Raw genomic sequence first — 13,619 nt, forward strand, 5'->3', positions numbered from 1 at the left:
TGCTGAACCAAGGACCAAAATAACAGGAGGTTAAACAAGGTGGAAGTTTATTCTTCTCTTACAGGACAGCTCAAGTGTCAGTGGTCCATGGGTAATATGGCAGCTCCACGGGCAGGGGATCCAAGCTCCCGTTTTGGCCATCCTTAGGGCGTTTCCCTCATCCTCACGGTTTGAGATGGTTCGCCACAGAAGTTGTCCATGTTACTTGTGACCACATAGCTACACTCAACTGCAAAGGAGGCTGTGACGTGTGGTCTTCAGCTAGACTTCACCGTGCCCAAATAGAAAATCCATTGCTATGTAAGAAGGGGGGCACGTGTCCTGGGGAACACCTGTCAGTCTCTGCTGTGATGCCGGTAGGTCTTTTCTCTGAGGCTGTTTGGTTTCTTGAGTGCGGGCTTCTCCTGTCTTCTGCCCGGTGTGTTCAGACCTGACTGCTGGTCTCTGGAGCTGGGAGGGAGGGGCTGCGGACATCGCCTCTCGGGATGCATCCACCACAGGCTCCGCATTCATTCCAGCCCCACTCTGGACCCGTGTCCTGAAGCCTGGCTCTTTTCTGGTTAGGCTTCCCTGAGAGTTAACTTCTGGCCTCCTGCCAGTATGGGGGAGAGGAGGCTGAGGGAACTGGGGTTACACCTGGCTTCCCAGCTTCAGGCCCCCTCACCCCTGCCTTTCAGAGTTCCTGATCCCGCATTGACTGAGCTTTTTTGGGGTCTCTTGTTGGTGTGTGTGCCAGCTGGTAGTTGAGATCAGGTATATGTTACTTTAACTTGTTTTAAACTGAGACCTGGAAACTAGTGTGTACAGTCTAATGGCCACAAGTGATGTATCCGATTTTTAGGTTCACATATGAGGTCATTCGGTTCATCTCACTTCATTTATAATTATAATTTTTCTCTAATTACCTGTTGCAAATTCAGATGTGTAGGTTAGATATTTTGGAGGTAGGACTGAAGAAAAGGTAGCCTTACTTTACTGGAGGAAGCTTTGAAAGACGACCAGGAAAATGAGAATAGGAACAGTTGCAGGGAAGAGCCCTTGACCTTCCAGCGCCTCTTGAGAATAAATAAAGGTTTTTCGAAAGTGCAGGAATCAGGCATGTGCTCTGACTCTCACCTTTGAGCCTTTCTTTTTGGCCCCGTTACAGAAAGTGTTAAATACGGGTGTTCATCTGCAAATTACTGTAGTTACTTTGAATATTATTTGATTACTGTGTAGGACACTAAACCCAAGTATTTTGTTACATTCTTTCATCTGGATCCAGCCTTTTCTTTCCTCTGTTTGTTTCTTTACCTCTGTAGCCTGTATAATCTCCTTTATATTGAATCAGATTGAAATAGTCTAGCCTACTGAAAACATAAAAAACACCATGAGTTGGTGTTTTTCAAGGTAATTGAACCTTACCAGAATAAAGTAAAGATTATCCTTTTCTTTCCATCAGAATCTTTATGCAGATCTTTTTGTTTTCTTGGGTGTGGCTCTTTTGGTTTTATCATTTGAACAAAATTGCTTTAAGGAACTTTCAGGTTTAAAGAAACGTGAAAGTTGTTTATTATAAAAATAGTTTTCCATGAAACACCTAGAATTTGGAAAGTAGGGAAAAAGCACAATGGAAAAAATAAGCCGTGTGTGTGTGTGTGTGTGTAGTCACATAAAATCCACTACCAAAACTTATTAATGTTAACATTTTTACGTAGTCAACCTATACATCTGTGTTTGCTTTTAGTTTTTCTAAGTTTACTGAAAGTCCTGAAAATACACATTGGGGTTTCTAGTGTGATTTGAGCCATAACCCAGAGGCAGTCATTAGGCATAAGGCTTCATGTGTTCATACTGAGACAGTGGCGGCTTTAAATGCTCAGCACGCCTGAGTTCAGAATTTTGGATGGAGTTACAGGGTTAATACCACCTTCAGGAAGAGTTATGTGGCAATAATACGTAAATACGTTATCGATTAAGTTTATGAAGTCTTGTCTTGCTTTCAGATCGCAGTTATTCAGAAGCTCTTAGTCTGTGGGCTTTCCCTGTTATTTCACTTGACCATCTCTAAGACGTTACCTGTCGAGTATAACATTGATGAGCATTTTCAAGCTACAGCTTCATGGCCGACCAAGGTTATCTATCTATACGTCTCTCTTTTGGCTGCCAGACCCAAATACTATTTTGCATGGACGTTAGGTAAGTAACACGTGAATAAACCTTCATGTCAATGTGTGGAAGCATAAACCTTCCCCGGGTGATAGCCGGGAGAGTACCCTCTTGAGAATATATAGTTCAAGACCAATGAGAAAAACTAGAGTCATCTATTCAGGAGAAACAAACCTTACAGTTCATGTCCTACATATAAGGATAGATCCTAAAAACTGTTAGGAGAGCCTAAAAACTGGATCAAGGCCCATTTTATTATAATATCATATAAAAATGAAAATGAATCTACTTTGGCTGTTTAAGAATTAAAGATGATAGTATATGATAACGTACATCTTCTGGGAGAACATAGTAGTTTGTTACATAGGTTTGTAATAGTTTCTTTTCCTTTGTGTATTACAGCTGACGCTATCAATAATGCGGCAGGCTTTGGATTCAGAGGATATGACAAAAATGGAGCAGCTCGTTGGGACTTAATTTCCAATCTGAGAATTCAGCAAATAGAGGTTAGTAAATCATTATGAAGTTGGTTACCATATATGACACTTTAAGTAGCATAATTTGCCTTCATAGGTTATGATGTGATGTCCCAAGAGTGGTACTGAAAGATTTGTAATAATAATACTCATTCTTTCAATCAGCCAATATTTATTGGTCATCAACCATGTGCCCCAGGCCCTGGGGAGCCAGTGAATAAGATCAGTACAATCTGGGCCCTCCTGGAACTTTAATCTAGTGGGGGTTACAGGGATACAGAAAGATTGGCTGTGATCAGAGAGATATAGGGCGTTTCTAAGATAGAAGGCCAGCTTAGACTAGTGAGGTGATTGAGTGTGTGTGTGTGTGTTAGGAGGATGGGGCTATGTCAGGCAGAAGGCGTCGCCCTCCTGAGACAGTGACCTGTTAGGAGGGTGCTGTGTAGGTCCAGCATGATGGTGACCTCAACCAGGGTAGTGGTAGTGGGGCTGGAAAGACGTAAACACACTGGACACTGTTTACGAGACTCAGCAGAACTTGGTGATACGCTGGAATCAGCAAGAGAGAACGAGTTATGACTCGTGCCCAGAGGTCAGGTTTAGACCGCTGTGTTCACCGTGATACCTTTCACTGGGGTAAGGAGCAAGGAGAAGGCTCAGGTTTGAAGGGAAAGGTGGTGCCTTCAAATGTCAGACTTACCCGCGTGGTCCAGCAGGCCAGTGTAACGCTGAGGCATATGGGCTGAGACTGTAATTTGGGAACTATCGCACTTCAGGTTTTGGGAGGAACCACGAGAGTAGCCATGAGGGACACTGAGGGGGTGGGAAGAGATGAGAGCCCCCAAAGGAGCCCCCATCTTACAGGCCAGGCAAAGGAAGGCATGCGGGAGGGGGTAGCTGGAGAGAAGAGAGGAAAACCAAGAGCATGCATTGCTCTGCAAGCCTGTGTAAGGGGCTGTTCCCGATGGGAGAAGTTACCAGAACTTTGGGTGAGAGGCTGACCGGGAACGAATAGTGAGCGGAGCAGCTGGACCCACTGCTGGACCTTGGCACCTGCAGTTGTGGGACCACAGAAAATACAGGCCTGATCAGGTCTCTAGATCCTTCTGCCGTTAGAAGGGACCCAGAAGATGGAGAAGTAAGTTAGACACCAGGGCCAGAAGCAGGGAGTGCCACAGGACCAGTGACCCGATTTCCCACACAAATGCATGGCATGGGAAAAGTGGGGGGCAGAGAGGGGCCGTTACACATTAAAAGAGACATCAGCCAGACGTGTCATATGTTTGGATCCTGACTGACCCCGCCAACTGGAAAACCATGTTTTTAAACCGTCAGGGGTATTTGAATACAAAATGGATATTGGATGATATTAAGGAATTATTGTTAATTTGGTTAGATCTGGTCATAAGTTTTTTTTTTTTAATTTGGTCATAGTTTTTTAAATTTATTTTTTTATTTTTATTTTTTTGTAACAGTATTTTTAAAAATTATTCTTATTCTTTTTTTTTTTTTTTTGCGGTACGCGGGCCTCTCACTGTTGTGGCCTCTCCCGTTGCGGAGCACAGGCTGCGTGCGGACGCGCAGGCTCAGCGGCCATGGCTCACGGGCCCAGCCGCTCCACGGCACGTGAGATATCTTCCCAGACCGGGACACGAACCCGTAGTCCCCTGCATCGGCAGGCGGACTCTCAACCACTGCACCACCAGGGAAGCCCTCTTATTCTTTTTTAAAAAAATATTTATTTATTTGGCTGTGCCGGTGTTAGTCGCGGCCTGTGGGCTCCTTAGTTGCGGCATGCAAACTCTTAGTTGTGGCACATGGGATCCAGTTCCCTGACCAGGGATTGAACCTGAGCCCCCTGTGGTGGGAGTGCCGAGTCTCAACCACTGGACCACGAGGGAAGTCCCTGATCATAGTTTTTTTTTGAAGGTCCCTATTTATTGGACATAAATTCTGAACTATTTACAGGTAAAATAAGATGTCTGGTATTTGCTTTGAAAGGCTCTTAACAGTGTCAGTAATAAAATGGGGAAGGACAGGTGAAAATGGATAATTGTGGAAATTGGGTGATGAATATATGGCCGTGTTTTAACGTTTTGTTCATTATTGCCAACTAAGGACCTTTTGAGACTTTTTTTTTCCTAATCAGGCTCAATGAAATTTTAATATCACAGATATATTGTACATCTCTTTATATCCTATATGTATATATATGCCTTATTCATAAAAGAGTAAGATTTTTTTGCCTCTTAAGAAGTTTTCATCCTCAGATTTTGATGAGAGCAGTAAATAAAGGACCAGAGAATCTAAAGTGGTGAGAAGTGCAGAGCCGAGGAGGGATGGTTACACAGGGAAGGAGTAGCGGCCAGGAGACCAGAGCTTCCCTCTGAGATCGGAGGGTGGCATTAGTGGGGGAAGCTTGAGTGAGGCACTGGAAAGGTAGGAAGATGTGCAGACCACTCCTCCAGAGGGAGCAGGTCCTGGGAGGCCAACACTCCCAGTAGCTGGGGAGGGAGGCACTGAAGGAAGTGAGGCTGCACCTGATGGGGCGTCCAGTCCGGCCCCCAGTGAACGGCCACTGAAAGGTCATTCACCTGCTCCATCAGGAGTGTCTTTGGGATAATTCCATGGCAACCCCTGTAAGTTAACACACAGAAGAAAATGGTGAGAATCCATTTACCTCACAGATGTTCCCTCCAGTAACTCCTTTTATAGAATGATGTTACTCTATTAGAAAAAACGGTGTTAAGGAAAGAGATCGTACACTACTACCATCATTGTCAAGTAATGTACTCTTAGCACAGTAAGATGTTACTTACATTTAAAGCTTCATTATTTTGTCGGCCAAAGAAGAAAGTTCCTTTTTTTTTCAGATGTCAACAAGTTTCAAGATGTTTCTTGATAATTGGAATATTCAGACAGCTCTTTGGCTCAAAAGGTAAGCTCCCTCAAGAACCGTCATCAGCTGAGCATTGGCCTCTAGTTCTTGAGGCTGAGCTTCACTGGCTTCACATTCTTAACTAAATTAAATGAACGCTGTGACCTTGTGTTAACCGGGAAACAGAGTTAATGTCCTCCGAAGCAGGGTGCTACCAAGTCAGAGAACTGTTTAGGCGTGAGTCATGAATGTAGCCACCACTGACCTCGTAGCCTGCCTTGAAAGGTGCTCACCAAGGTATGAGATCACCAGTATGTCCCTCATTCATGGGAGATTTGGCCAAACAAAAATGCCTACACAGCCACCGTACGTATGCCCTAGATGTTGCACAACGCTTCCAGTTTTAAAATATTTCAGGACAACAGACCTTTATATGTTGGGCACAGGATGCAGAGACCCAGCCTCTGCAGTGGGAGGTCACCGTCTTGGTACAAACTCGGCAGTCATTTCCATGTGCTGCCCCCTGTCGTGAGGATGATGAGAGAGTGAGTGGGAAGCATGCGAGAACGAGGGGCAAAGAGGCGCCTGTGCTGAGAATTATGAGGGCTTGTCACGTGCACATGGGGAAGGCAGAGGACCGATTACAAAAGACGGAGTTAGGACACCGCGCAGAAGCTCCCAGTGGTCCTTTCTCCTTGTTCTTGATGGGACACACTGCCCGATCTTGAGTTTATTTCATAAAAGACTGCTTCTGTGATGGGAGGGCTCTAAGCACCGTTCTGTGTAAAGAAGCCTTCTTTTGTCATGTCCTTTACTCGTGACAAGTCCAATCCCTTTACCTCGTGAAATATCCAAAACACATTATCATTGCTTCATGGTGCCTTGCAGTCTCCCCAGTGGGTGCAGATTTTCCGAGCTAACCTGTTGTGTTATTTTTTGTTGTTATATTTTAAATTTGATACCTTAGGAAAATCTTATTTTCATCTGAGTTCTCTACCTGTGACAGGAAAACTTTACACTAAGCACAGCCTACTTCCCAGAAGACTATTGTTAGATCAGTTGAAAGTTCTAAATGTTACTAAAGAAAATAATAAAATAATGTAAAATAAAAATAACTTTTATATTTGTTAAAGTTCTTCTGTACATAGTATGGACTCCCAAACACTAGAAATGATCATTTTGGCCATTATGTGTACCAGTAAAAGGATAGAAATGAAATTTATTTTCATAAATCTGATCCCTAATAGCCGTAACCTCCGTTTTCCTAGATCCTGACCAGGAATAAGAGTGATCGTTGTGGACTTGATAAGCTCTAATCACTCATGTTTTCCATGGTTTCCAGGGTGTGTTATGAGCGCACCTCCTTGAGTCCAACCATCCAGACATTCATCCTCTCTGCCATTTGGCATGGGGTGTACCCAGGCTATTACCTGACTTTTCTCACGGGAGTGGTGATGACGCTGGCAGCGCGAGCTGTGAGTATGAGTTCCTTCTCGTCCTGCAGTGCTGGTCACGTGACCTGGTGTCAAAGGCCCAGTGAGCCTCTTACCTACCGGGCAGCCTTGCTCCTTTGGCTGGGTCAGTGCTGCAGGCTGGCTGGTAGGTGCGCCTGGCATGTGTGTTGAGTGTGCCTCGCGGGCTGCGCACTTGGCTCATCTGAGAGGAAGGCCTGGCCTACAGAGGCCTCCACACCGTGTTCCTCGTTGTCACAGAATCTTCGGAAGGATTGCTGAAAACTGGGTGAAATAGAGATGACCAGATGAGTAGGTTCATTTTAGAGATGTTTCCTGAAAACTACAGCCTTTGAGTCCTCTTTTAGATGGAGAGGGGACCGTGGCCAGGCCTAGATCACATGGACGGGCCATTCTCCATGGCGGACACCACATGCGAAGCAGGCCACAGGTCTGTAGGGTATTTGAGACCTGGTGTATTATCTGGGAAACAGTTGAGGAATTAGGTTGGTGACATGGGAAAGAAGGGGTTCAGTTTAGTGTAAGTCCTTGGAAGTCAATCAGAGGAAAGTGACGTGACAAAAACAGTGTTTGAACAAGCTTCTTATGTCACTTGCAGGTGAGGTGGCTTCATTTAACAAACTAGCAGATGTTTATGGTATTCAGTTTTAAGGTACCTTGGAGATATATGAGGTAAATGTCAAGAAGTATTAACTAAAGGCTATTCTTCTGTGGTTTGTAGTCTAGGGGCATAAGGTGTATGTATGTATATGTGTAGGTATCTGTCTGTATATGGGGGTGTGTGTGTGGGTACATATACCACAAGGCATATATGATAGATTCCATCGCTTTTATGGATAGTAAGTACCATAGGTGTTTAGAGGGAGGGAAATCCCTTTTGGTTGGGTTGACTAGAGGTGGCCCCAGTAGGAAAGTGTGCTTGGATTTGGGCTTTGAATGATGAAAGTTATTTCAGTAGTGACTGAAGCGTAATGGGGGAAGAAAATGCCTTTCTAGGTGTAGAAATGACATTAGCAAAACCAAGTTAGAAAGTGTGTGGTGTATTTGGGAATGACGAGCAAATCTGGTTGAAGCAGAGCCTTCCTGTATGTCTAAAGGGTGGATGATTCTGGAAAGGCAGAGGGCAGGGGCGGGGTGGGGCTGGAGAGAGAGGAAGAGGCCAATAATAGAAGAACTTGAACAGCAAACTGGGGAAGAGCCTAATCCTCATTCTGTCCCACATCAGGGAGTCAGGGAAGGTGGGTGAGGGTGGGGATGGGATGCTGAGAGCCACTCCTTGGGAAATGGATTTGCCCCTGGTGGACAGAAGGGGAGAGAGTGCAGGTAGCTTTTGCCACCTTGAGCAAGGCAGGAAACCTGGGTAGCGTCCTGCCACTAAGAGTGCTGGTCTGTGTGTGGAAGAGCCACTAACCTCACACTGCATCCCCTCTGAAGAACTCGCGTGGCATCTCAGAGCAGGGCCACGCTTCATCTATAACCATATTAGGCGGAAAAAGCGGGGACACAAGAGAAAAAGAATAGTGTTTGGTTAAGTTTGCACATTTCAAAATTGAAATGTTTTGACTGTTGTAGAAGCTAAAAAATATTAACATAGTGGTTATTAGAAAGCACTTTTTTCCTGAGCAGCCCTTCCCAATTTCCCCTAATGAATGATGTGTGTAATTGCCGTTCATTTTAATAAGCGCTCTTTGACCTAAGCTCAGTGTATAATAGCTGTCTTTCACAAATGCAGAGGTTAAGGAAGAGGAAGGATGTCTCCTTTCATTGTAGTAGAAAAACTGATCACGGAGTGAACCTTATTTACGTATAGGCAGACATTGCGGATTCGGTTCCAGACCACGGCAATAAAGTGAATATTGCAGTAAAGGGAGTCACACAAATTTTTCTGGTTTCCCAGTTCACATAAAAGTTATGTTTACACTATTGTGTAGTCTAAGGGTGCAATAACATTATGTCTAAGTATACATACCTTAATTAAAAAATACGTTCTTGCTAAAAAATGCTAACCATCGTCTAAGCCTTCAGCAAGTCATAGTAATAACATCAGAGGTCGTTGATCACACAACACCATTACAAATATAATAATAATGAGAAAGTTTGAAGTATTACAAGAATTACCAAAATGTGACACAGGGACAAGAAGTGAGCAAATGCCGTTGGAAGAATGGCTCCAGCAGACTCACTCGACACAGGGCTGCCACACACCTTCAGTTTGTAAAAAACGCAGTATCTGCGAAGCATGATAAAGTGAAGCATGATAAAACGAGGTGTGCCTGTGCTATAGTTTACAAAATATGATTTAAGGAGCTCTAGGAAGTGTAATTTTTAACTTCGGGGGGGAACTTTTAATTTTAATACCACTTCAAATCTACAGAAAAATTGCCAAGAACTCCTATACGCACGCCCTTTACCCAGATTCACACATTTTGCTCACGTGCTTCCCCATGCAGTCTCCATATTTTTTATACATACGTTTATTAGTTTTTTTCTGAACCAGATCCAGCTTTTCCCATAGTAACAGTACCATTTTAGATGCCCACCAGCAACGTACGGGAGTTTCGCTTATTCCATATCCTTGAAACAGTTGATATAGTCAGTGTAATTTTATAAGCAATGTTAAAGGTAAATATTTTTGTTTATTTCAGGTGAGAAATAACTTTAGGCATCATTTCATCGAACCTCCCCAACTTAAATTATTGTATGATGTCATAACATGGATAGCAACTCAGATAGCAATAAGTTACACAGTTGTGCCATTCGTTCTTCTTTCTATAAAACCATCATTCATGTTTTACAGGTAAGTGTTACTCTTAAAAATATGCATCGGAAATTTAAAAAATATTTTTTATTGAAATATAGTTGACTTACAATGTTGTGTTAGTTTCAGGTATATAGCAAAGTGATTCAGTTATTTACATATGTCTGTGTGTGTGTGTGTGTGTGTGTGTATTCTTTTTTAGATTCTTTTCCATTGTAGGTTATTACAAGATACTGAGTACAGTTCCCTGTTCTATACAGTAGGGCCTTGTTGTTTACCTATTTTATACATAGTAGTGTATATATTTTAATCTGAAACTCCTAATTTATCCCTCTCCCACCCTTTCTCCTTAGGTAACCATAGGTTTGTGTTCTGTGTCTGTGAGCCTATTTCTGTTTTGTGAATAAGTTCCTTTGTATCATTTTATTTTATTCTATTTATTTTTCATTTTAATTTATTTTTAAAAGAAAGCTTCTTGCTCTTGAGTAGAATAGAAAAATAGTACCCTAGCTTGTTTTCTGCAGTTAAATGCATCGTCAGTTACTTTTAAATCTTAAACCAAGCAGTCACAAGTTTATTTATGGAATGATTAACACCACTCAGGCCTCAGATGAGAGTGTGATTTACAGCGAGGGATATCAGCTGGGTAACCCTTGCTTCAGATCTCAAAGGTTACACTGGGCAGTAGAGCTCCTCTTCCTACACTTGGATGTGAACGAGATGATTGTGGTGGTCATTTCACGATATATACATATATCGAATCATTATGTTGTACACCTGAAACTAATAATGTTATATGCCAGTTATATCTCAATTAAAAAAAAGAGACAGACATCAGACTAGCTTTGGCCCACAAGCCGTAGTTTGCTCACCCCTGCTCGAGAGCCAAGGTTTAAGAGTTTATTTGTTAAAGCGGAGGCTTACGAGTCACTGGGGATATTTTAGGGACGGAAGTAAAATATATCCTCTGATAGTCACCAGTAATGGTTGGTAAAGTCCGTGGAACATGAGTTCAGCTATAAGACTGCTAACTCCCAAAGGAGAGGAAAACTTAAAAAAGATGGACGATAATGAATATGATGAAGCAGTTATAAAACAGCATAGCTTGTTCTTTATAACGAATTATTAATTCCCTTCATTTTTTCAGTCAAAAGATAATAAATTACTTGCATTTCATTTACTGGTTCCCTTTTCACTCCTTTATATTTCATTGGTACTTTTTCATCTCTACATGATAGAAATTGTTGTTGTTGTTTTTGTTTTTTTTTTGCGGTACGCGGGCCTCTCACTGTTGCGGCCTCTCCCGTTGCAGAGCACAGGCTCCGGACGCGCAGGCTCAGTGGCCATGGCTCACGGGCCCAGCCGCTCCGCGGCATGTGGGATCTTCCCGGACCGGGGCACGAACCTGTGTCCCCTGCATCGGCAGGCGGACTCCCAACCACTGCGCCACCAGGGAAGCCCCAGAAATTATTGTTTTGAATTCCATATTTTGTTTATCTGTTTATCTTCTCTCCCTCCCCCACCAAATTCCATTCCCCCCCATAGTAAATAGTGGTATCTTTGAGATCAAAAACTATTTTCCATTACCCTAGCATTTAGAATGACAGCACAGAGTCATAATAATCATATAGGAAGACATAAGTAACTCCTGCTAAAGTGTCCTTTTGAACAGAATTATTACATATGTCTAAATGTGACTGAGCTATTGGTTGGATTTTCTGTCTCAGGTACTTTGTTCACAGGCACTGGCACTTACAGCTATAGAACCAGGAGGTCACATTTGGTTTATATTTAATTTGAGGCATGATACTTCTAATAATATCTTTAATAATGTGACCTTTATTTTGTGACCTTTATTTTGTAACCATCAAGAAGCAATATTGCTTATCTATTACTCACATCATTGGAATATTTGTAACTTAATTAGGGACAGTAAATAGCAGGCAAGGCTATTATTGTCCCTTTACTACCTCCATACTTTGCTCGATATTTGATTCTATGGATTTGAGAGTTTTTTTTCAGATCTCTGCAGCTATTAATAAGTACATTTTTGTTTTTGTTCTACTTAGTCCTGGCCTTATGACCTTTACAAAGGAATGCAATATGATATCTAGTATGAGTGCTTTATAAATACCCACTGGCATACATGGTTAGAGTTTCATCTAAGGGGGATGGGTAAAAGAATAGTGTAGGGCTTCCCTGGTGGTGCAGTGGTTGGGAATCCACCTGCCAATGCAGGGGACGGGGGTTCGAGCCCTGGTCCGGGAAGATCCCACGTGCCGCGAAGCACCTAAGCCCGTGCACCACAACTACTGAGCCTGCTCTCTGGAGCCCGCGAGCCACAACTACTGAGCCCACATGCCACAGCTGCTGAAGCCCGCACGCCTAGAGCCCGTGCTCCACAATCAGGGAAGCCCCCGCAACGAGAAGCCCGTCGACACAACTGGAGAAAGCCCACGCGCAGCAACGAAGACCCAGTGCAGCCAAAAATAAATAAATTAAAAAAAAGAAAGAACAGTGTAGTAAATATACACATCCTAGGTGGGGCTTGTGACATTTTGACAAATGTCAAATTAAGTCTTGTTAATTATCAGAGTTTAATAAAGTAAAGTTTTCCTTTTTTCTTTTAGCTCCTGGTATTACAGCCTTCACGCTGCTGGTATCTTAGTATTATTGTTGCTACCGGTGAAAAAAACTCAAAGAGGAAAGAATACACATGAAAACGTTCAGCTGTCACGATCCAAAAAGTTTGATGAAAGAGAAAATTCTTTGGGACAGAATAGTTTTTCCACAACAAACAATGTTTGCAATCAGAATCAAGAAATAGCCTCTAGACATTCATCATTAAAGCAATGATGGGGAAAGCACTCTGATGGCTATTTTTTGTATGTTAACAGAAACCAATCTTAGCACCTTTCAAGGGGTTTGTGTCTGTTGGGAAAGAGATCACGTGGGGGGGGGGAATCGGACAGTTTTAGGTAGGGAATGCCCTGTATACCAGCTTGAAAATGGAGTGAAAGACCCCTCCCATGCCATGTCCCTGTGGGCCATGCCTTATCAAAAATGTTTCCATTATTTCAATGGGCACTCAGGACCTCAGCATATGTCCATAGGGTCATAAGTGTGCCCTGCTGCTGAATGTATGTTGTATATCCCAAGGCACTGAAGAGATGGAAAAATAATTGTGTCAATCTAGATGATTGAGAAAAACTAACTTTTCCAAATGAATGTCTTGCCTTAAACTGTCTATTTCCTAAAATATTGTTTCCAAAATGGTATTTTCAAGTGTAGTATCGTGAGAACACTATTTCAATATTAGATGTTGTATGCTGCACAGGAATTCCGGAGGAATTTGAACAGGATATTTAAGACTGTGGATACTTTAAAATGCAATAAACATCTCAGTATTTGAAGGGTTTTCTTAAAGTATCTCAAATGACTACAGTATGTTGTGAAACTGTAAAGTGATGGGTGCCAATTTCCTGGAGAGTTTAATTATCCTGTGTCAGGCAGAGAGCCCTTCAAGGAAGGATTTCTTAAACATAATTAAAGGTTGGTAATGTGATATTTTAAGCTATTTTTCTTAAAAAAAAAAAACAAAAAAAAAAACAAGGGAGAGAGAGAGAAGATGACAAAGGGAAGAAGGAAGACGTGAATGAAGAAAGCACTGCAGGGGCCGGAGCCTGAGCCAGTGGCAGCTGTGACCAGCGCACACAGGTGTGCAGGGCAGGTGACCGATGCTCTGCAGAAGTGTGCTCTTCATCCCTATTTATCTGAGTTCTTTGTGATTCTGTAAGACATAAAAGTTTAATAACTTTTTATTACGTTGGACTTTTAAAAGAAATGTATCAAGCATAAATTATATAGAATGATGAAAGGATTGTGAA

At 42.6% G+C, this 13,619-nt stretch overlaps 1 protein-coding gene across 2 annotated transcripts in view; it reads left to right on the forward strand.

Annotated features, from left to right (window-relative positions):
- MBOAT2 (membrane bound glycerophospholipid O-acyltransferase 2) overlaps window positions 1-13,255 on the forward strand; it is a 111,875-nt gene extending 98,620 nt beyond the window's left edge. Inside the window, exons 8-13 of one of the 2 annotated variants that reach the window (XM_007456940.1) lie at window positions 1,986-2,178; window positions 2,551-2,654; window positions 5,498-5,562; window positions 6,845-6,977; window positions 9,620-9,771; window positions 12,363-13,255. In XM_007456940.1, the coding sequence (XP_007457002.1) occupies window positions 1,986-2,178; window positions 2,551-2,654; window positions 5,498-5,562; window positions 6,845-6,977; window positions 9,620-9,771; window positions 12,363-12,588 (873 nt within the window). In that variant the 3' untranslated portion in view covers window positions 12,589-13,255. Of the gene's footprint in view, window positions 1-1,985; window positions 2,179-2,550; window positions 2,655-5,497; window positions 5,563-6,844; window positions 6,978-7,214; window positions 7,266-9,619; window positions 9,772-12,362 lie in introns of those variants that run through there. The other variant, XM_007456941.1, reaches the window with a different exon arrangement.
- The last annotated feature ends 364 nt before the right edge of the window (window positions 13,256-13,619 follow it).

The sequence above is a fragment of the Lipotes vexillifer genome, unplaced genomic scaffold (genome assembly GCF_000442215.2).
Source record: "Lipotes vexillifer unplaced genomic scaffold, Lipotes_vexillifer_v1.1 scaffold390, whole genome shotgun sequence".
NCBI lineage: Eukaryota > Metazoa > Chordata > Mammalia > Artiodactyla > Lipotidae > Lipotes > Lipotes vexillifer.